The sequence below is a fragment of the Ranitomeya variabilis genome, chromosome 4 (assembly GCF_051348905.1).
Source record: "Ranitomeya variabilis isolate aRanVar5 chromosome 4, aRanVar5.hap1, whole genome shotgun sequence".
In the NCBI taxonomy this organism is placed as follows: domain Eukaryota; kingdom Metazoa; phylum Chordata; class Amphibia; order Anura; family Dendrobatidae; genus Ranitomeya; species Ranitomeya variabilis.
Window position 1 is genome coordinate 169,486,165 of NC_135235.1, and position 7,436 is coordinate 169,493,600.

Here is a 7,436-nt window from a genome sequence, read left to right on the forward strand (position 1 = left end):
CCCAGCCCCATGTCACAAAAAATGGAGACAGTATGGGCAACAGAAAATGACACTATTTTTTTTTGGGGGGGTTAACAAATTTTAGATTTTGTTTTCACCACTTAAATAAAAAAGAACCGATACATGTTTGGTATCGACAAAGTCACAATAACCTAGAGAATCCTAATGGCAGGTAAGCTTTAGCATTTGGTGAACATTAGTGTTGAGCATTCCGATACTGCAAGTATCGGGTATCGGCCGATACTTGCTGTATCGGAATTCCGATACTGAGATCCGATATTTTTGTGATATCGGGTATCGGTATCGAAACAACATTAATGTAAAAATGTGTAAAAGAGAGAATTAAAATAAAAAATATTGCTATACTCACCTCTCCGACGCAGCCTGCACCTTACCGAGGGAAGCGGCAGCGTTCTTTGTTTAAAATTCGCGCTTTTCTTTCCTTTACGTGAGTCCCGGCTTGTGATTGGTTGCGTGCCGCCCATGTGACCGGGACGCAACCAATCACAGCAAGCCGTGACGTAATTTCAGGTCCTTCAGGATTTTAAAATTACGTCCCGGCTTTGTGATTGGTTGCGTCGCAGTCACATGGGAGACGCAACCAATCACAAGCCGTGACGTCACGGGAGGCTGGACACGCGCGCATTTTAAAATGGGCGCGTGTCCAGCCTCCCGTGACGTCCCGGCTTGTGATTGGTTGCGCCGCGATCAACCAATCACAAGCCGGGAGGCTGGACACGCGCGCATTTTAAAATTTTAAAATGCGCACGTGTCCAGCCTCCCGGCTTGTGATTGGTTGACCGCGGCGCAACCAATCACAAGCCGGGACGTCACGGGAGGCTGGACACGCGCCCATTTTAAAAAGCGCGCGTGTCCAGCCTCCCGTGACGTCACGGCTTGTGATTGGTTAATGGCGGCCATGTTGCCGGGACGCGGACCAATCACAGCAAGCCGTGACGTAATTTTGTCACGGCTTGCTGTGATTGGTCCGAATCCCGGCAACATGGCCGCCCTGACCAATCACAAGCCGGGACTTCACGTAACCAAGTAAAAGCGCGAATTTTAAACAAACAACGCTGCCGGTTCCCTCGCTGAGGTCCAGGCTGCGTCGGAGGGTGAGTATAGCGATATTTTTTATTTTAATTCTTTCTTTTACACATTTATATGGATCCCAGGGCCTGAAGGAGAGTTTCCTCTCCTTCAGACCCTGGGAACCATCAGGAATACCGTCCGATACTTGAGTCCCATTGACTTGTATTGGTATCGGGTATCGGTATCGGATTGGATCCGATACTTTGCCGGTATCGGCCGATACTTTCCGATACCGATACTTTCAAGTATCGGACGGTATCGCTCAACACTAGTGAACATGGTAAAAAAAAAGCAATTGTGGACTTGGACTTTTTTGCAATTTCACTGCACTTGGATTTCTTTTCCTGTACATGATGTGGTAAAACCAAAAGTGTTGTTAAAAAGTACAAATAGCCCTGTATTAAACAAGCCGTCACAGGGCCATATGGACAGAAAAATAAAAAAGTTATGGCTCTGGGAAGACAAGGCGCAAAAAACAGAAACCCAAAAAGCGAAAAAGGGCTGTGGCGTGTAGGGGTTAATCACCTGCACAGGTTATGGTTTCAACACCTTGTGCAATGCTAAGGTAATTCCTTAAAATATGCACTGTTGCTGGCCCTTGAGGACTGGAGTTGTCCATGCCTGCAGTATACCATTAGGCTACTTTTACACATACCGTTTTTTTTTTGCAGCCCGTTATTGCAGGCCTTTTTTGCCTGCCATATCGCCGCAATTTTCATGGTCTGCCGCAATAGCGGACCGCAAAAAACTTGCGGATCACTGTTTTTCGGGTTTCCAATACTATGGAAATAGTATGGAAAAAAAATAGCATTCTGCAAAACCGGAAGTCACGGTGCACCACAAAAACAAGCTTCTGTTGTTTTTGCGCCCCCATTGATTTTCAACAGGGGCCATGTCAGTAAGCTGTGAAAAAGATCAATCTTTTTTTCACAGCCGTAAATACGGCCCTCACGGCCATACGGCGCACCGTGAAATTATTACGGCCCATTTTTGCGGCCCCATAGAAATCTATTGGGGCCATAAAAACGGGCCGAAAAACAACAGAATGTGTAAAAGAAGCTTTCTGCTTTCACACCAGTTTTTTGCCGTCAGTCACAATGCGGCAAATTTTGAAAAAAATGCATCTGGCAAAAGTTGCCGCCAGATCCGTTTTTTTCACATAGATCTGTATTAGCAATGGATGGCCTCACGTTTCATCCATCGAATTGTTTATCCAGCGGCCAGAGAAAATGGACATAGTAATGTTTTTTGTGTTCGTCAAAAAAAGACTGACGGCGACGGATCTGTCACCGTGCGTTGTGTGCTAGAATGGAAGCCTATGACGGAATCCGGCGATGAATCCGTTTTTTTAACTGAGCATGCTCCGATTTTTTTTTTTTTAAGGATTCAATTAGCTGGATCAGCTAGTTGGATCCATCACAAAAACAGATCCGTCGCATCAGTTTTTCACAATCTGAGATGGATGCGTTTTTTCAAAATTTGACGGATTGTGACTGGTGGCAAAAAACTGATGTGTGATAGTAACATAGTAACATAGTAACATAGTTAGTAAGGCCGAAAAAAGACATTTGTCCATCCAGTTCAGCCTATATTCCTATATTCCATCATAATAAATCCCCAGATCTACATCCTTCTACAGAACCTAATAATTGTATGATACAATATTGTTCTGCTCCAGGAAGACATCCAGGCCTCTCTTGAACCCCTCGACTGTGTTCGCCATCACCACCTCCTCAGGCAAGCAATTCCAGATTCTCACTGCCCTAACAGTAAAGAATCCTCTTCTATGTTGGTGGAAAAACCTTCTCTCCTCCAGACGCAAAGCAAAGCCTTAGGCTACTTTCACACTAGCGTTAACTGCAATACGTCGCAAATGCGTCGTTTTGCCGAAAAAACGCATCCTGCAAAAGTGCTTGCAGGATGCGTTTTTTCTGCATTGACTAACATTAGCGACGCATTTGCGATGCATTGCCACACGTCACAACCGTTGTGCGATGGTTGCGCCGTGCTGTGGCGGACCGTCGGGAGCAAAAAACGTTACATGTAACGTTTTTTGCTCCCGACGGTCCGCTTTTTCCGACCGCGCATGCGCGGCCGGAACTCCACCCCCACCTCCCCGCACCTCACAATGGGGCAGCGGATGCGCTGGAAAAATGTATCCGCTGCCCCCCTTGTGCGGCGGAGACAACGCTAGCGTCGGGGACCTCGGCCCGACGCTAGTGTGAAAGTAGCCTTAGATTGAACATGCATTGTTTTTGCATAGATAGATTCCACCAGAGCAATTTACTCAACTATCTACACCAGTCTATCAATATCGATTGACATAAATAAACATTAGCATACATAGACCTACAAAAGTGCAACTCTTCCTAAAAAATGTACATGTAAAGCAACAAAACTAATAAAATAAATGAGTAACTCTTACAGTCCCGAATGCCAGGACTGCTTCATAGTGAGCTCTACAATGACCATTTACCTGCAGCTCCACTTTCCCCTTTTTCCCCTTTTTGACCTGGAGGCCCCTGATTTCCTTGTGGTCCTTCTGGCCCAATTGCACCTTGTAATCCAGGTGGTCCTAAATAAAGCAAATGTATTATTAGGCTTAGAATAAAAATTCACATGTACCAGGTGACCTGTTTTTTCTTTTCCAGAAACACTTTCAAGTATATGATTAACGAGAAACTCACGGCAATACTGACTGACAAGATGCCTAATTTGAAAATAATCTGTTCACCCTGGGCTAAATACAATAGTCATACAAATTTCACCATACCGTCTCTACATTTGCAGAATTCTATAAGTTCTGATTCTTCTTAACTTGTCCCAACCATTGTGTAGGTTTTGACTCCAGCTATTCTCCCCTCCTCTTTTCCCTTCAGTTCCCTATTTTTGCCCCCCCCCCCCCATATTTTTCTTCCCACGATACATTTGACAACCATGTTAGGACCTCACTCCTTATTACTAGAGATACCCTTTAGCACAGGGGTGGGGAATATTTTTTCCTGCGAAGGGCCATTTGGATATTTATACCATCCTTCAGGGGCTGTACACACTCTACCCACAAAGTGCATCCTGACTCTGGCACTAGTGTCAGGACGTAATCTTTCATTGCATGCCCTTCAGTATTCAGTAGTGAACACTGTGTGTGTGCTAACAGAGCAAGAAGAAATTATTGAGCTGGTTGTAATCGAAATACACCTCCCTGCCCAAGAATGCGGTCCCTGAGTATCTGCTCGGGGGCCTGATAAAAGGTCATCGAGGGCCGTAAATGGCCCTGGGGCCTGAGGTCCCCCACCCCTGCTTTAACATGACCCTTGAAAAGGCAGTTTTGGACCATGCTAAGACCCCACTTACCACTTAATGACCCACTTTTAGATTGTTTGCTCATAGTTCCAATACTCAAAACATTACCTTTACTTGATATAATATATTGGCATGGTCTTACTTGCATTTAGTTACCCGTTTGATTTTCCTTATGTCTGCCGATTGTCACATGTTTACTTTTCCTGGATTCAAAAAGTTTGCACTTTTGTGATAGTGAATCATTACTACTGTGTCTTCAAACTTTTCAATAAAAATCAAGATTAAAAAACAACTGTACTCTAATAAGAGTGATAAATGAATCTATGTAGTTTGGAAGAATCAAAATTCACATTAGATTTGATATGGTAAATAGCTCATGATGGTAACATTCTATATATCTATTGTATCGCTGAATAACTATTTAGAAATGCTAACAATATAAATTCACCTGTGTCGCCTTTCTCCCCTTTAGACCCATTCTTCCCATCTACTCCTGGTTGACCATCCTTCCCTGGAGCTCCACATGTAATTATAGAACAGGCACTCTGTGAATCGGAACAAACTTGTGTAGCAGATGACACACAGAACAGAAGAAAGCAAACAGCCAAAAGAGCCTCCATTTTCAAACTCTGGGTAACTGTGGAGGAACATAGTTTGTTAGAGACAATGATTAAGTAGATTATGGATATAGATAATGTTCAAACTCAACTGATATTACAGTTTCCAAAGAAATGTCCGAAGATTTGAAAACACTTTTAGTTGTGTCATATCATTTTTAATATCATCCCTATGATATACAAAGGGATTTTTTTAAATATTTTTTTATACTTACTCGAAAACAATATTTCCTTTGGCAATGCCTTTCGCAGCTTGCTGCTATATTATAGACACTATGCTTAATTACATTTAAAATTCTAGTTTTAAGTCTTCTATGTTAGATAATAAAGTAATAGTGTAGATTACTATGCTAGTGTGTTTTGCAAAATATACACACAGAAGAAAAAGAGGTTGCACAGTTTCTAAAATCAAAGTTGTTGGTCTGCATTTGGAGCACTGCAGTAAATTGACAAATCAAGGGACAAGTCTCGATACCATTTACCGGTATAAAAGCATAATGGAGTCCTACTGTATGTGTGGACCATTTTTCCAATAAAAACAGCCAAAAAGGGGTTTTCAAACGAACAAAAGTTCATTTTAAATCAATAGATCTTGGAATAATAATAACTTCCACCATTGGATCTGTTTAATTAAATGGTCATTTGCTGAGATAATCTTGTAAATGTGCCCCTGCTGTGTACTGTGTAATGGCTGTGTCTGACTGTAGAGGGACATGGTCTGATCACCCCACAGCTCCTGGGCAGGGAGTAAGGAAAAGAGTATACTGACATTACAGCATGGGATCACAACTAATTATTTCTTTGAAGTAAAATATTGATTAAAACAATCAGGGAATACTTTACCTGACAGAAAAAAATCAGCTGTGATCCCATGATGTATTGTCTGTATACTTTCTTTTGCTTCTCCCCTGACCAGTACCTGTGGTATGATCAGACCATGTTCCTGCACGGTCAGACACAGCCATTACACAGTACACAGCAGGGGCACATTTATAAGATTATCTCAGTACAGGAACATTTTATTCAAACATATCCAATTGTGGAAATTATTATTATTATTCCAAGATCTATTGATTAAAATCAACTTTTATTCATTGGAAAATTCATCTAAGGCATCTTGATATTTTAGACTAAAGTGGACCAAACCCACTGATATTGGCATACTCTGATGAGAGATTAATGTGCATGTGGGTTTACTGACTCTCTGACAGATATTTTGGGAAGAGAAGGATTTGATAAGTCCAATTTTAGACTGTAAAGCTTTTCATTGTCGGAGACATAAGCTGCTTCTCTCTAGTAGTCAGGATTTTGGAGACACAGTTGCTGGCTGAGCCAGTGGTCTAATCACCATCCGGCCAAGAGTAATCTATTGTGTAAGGGATCCCTTTAGAGATGCTTTCGCTCAGCTTTTAGGTCATACGTGTTCTCTATTGTCAGAGTTGCTAATTTTTGCCCATTGTCCCCTACAACACATCAACTTCAAGAACTGAATGTTCGCTTTCTGCCTAGTATATGTAACCCCTCGGTTATTTTCACAGAATAATCAATGTTAATCACATGATCTGTCAGTGGTTATAATATAAGCTCAATTAAATATATGATACGTACCACTTCAAAGCAGGAGAACATCAGCGAATGCGGTGGAAAAAAACAACAGCACAGCTCTATATATACTGTAGTAGGGAAATATTTCCTTGTTTGATCATTTCTTTATTTGACAAATTATATTGAAACTTGGACAATGAAAATCAGATAAACAACGAAAAGCAAACAAGACATTTACCATTGTATTTTTTGGAACAACATGATACTATCTAGATACAGTAAGGAGAAAAAAAAAGAATGAATGCCTGGACTAGTATTACACCATATTAAAAAGTTCAGAAACTTTGTTGAAATAAAAAAAATAAAAAAAAAGATTTTTAAAATCCAAAAAGCAGACACATAAAAGATGGTGGGTGAGACAATAGGGGGTATTTACACATAAATATATGAAATGTGTAATTAATCAATTTGTTCAGGTGAAGAATGCCGTATATCATATACTAGCTGTTTCCAGCCAGCTAATGCTCAGCACGCTCATTGCTATCTAATTAACGCTGCTGGTGATTAAACTAAAGTAAGTAATAACAACATTTAATAGCGCTTACGCAGGTGGTAAATTAACTTAAAATGAAGTTAATAACCCTCGTGTGGTAATATGTGGGGACGAAGCCTCGTGTGGTAATGTGGAGGGACAGAGCCTCGTGTGTTAATGTGTGAGGACGGAGCCTTGTATGGTAATGTGTGGGGACAGAGCCTCGTGTGGTAATGTGTGGGGACGGAGCCTCGAACGGTACTGTGTGAGGACGGAGCCTGGTATGGTAATGTGTGGGGACAGAGCCTCGTGTGGTAATGTGTGGGGGTGCAGCCTCGTGTGGTAAT

The 7,436-nt window shown here is 41.7% G+C and overlaps 1 protein-coding gene across 1 annotated transcript in view; it reads right to left on the reverse strand.

Annotated features, from left to right (window-relative positions):
* The window catches only part of LOC143770105 (pulmonary surfactant-associated protein D-like), a 77,540-nt gene extending 70,832 nt beyond the window's left edge, over positions 1–6,708 (reverse strand). The window contains exons 1-3 of the mRNA XM_077259369.1: positions 6,621–6,708; positions 4,844–5,032; positions 3,569–3,667 (exon numbers count right to left, since the gene is read on the reverse strand). Coding sequence (XP_077115484.1) covers positions 3,569–3,667; positions 4,844–5,015 — 271 coding nt within the window. The 5' untranslated portion in view covers positions 5,016–5,032; positions 6,621–6,708. The remainder of the gene's footprint in view (positions 1–3,568; positions 3,668–4,843; positions 5,033–6,620) is intronic.
* Positions 6,709–7,436: the final 728 nt, after the last annotated feature.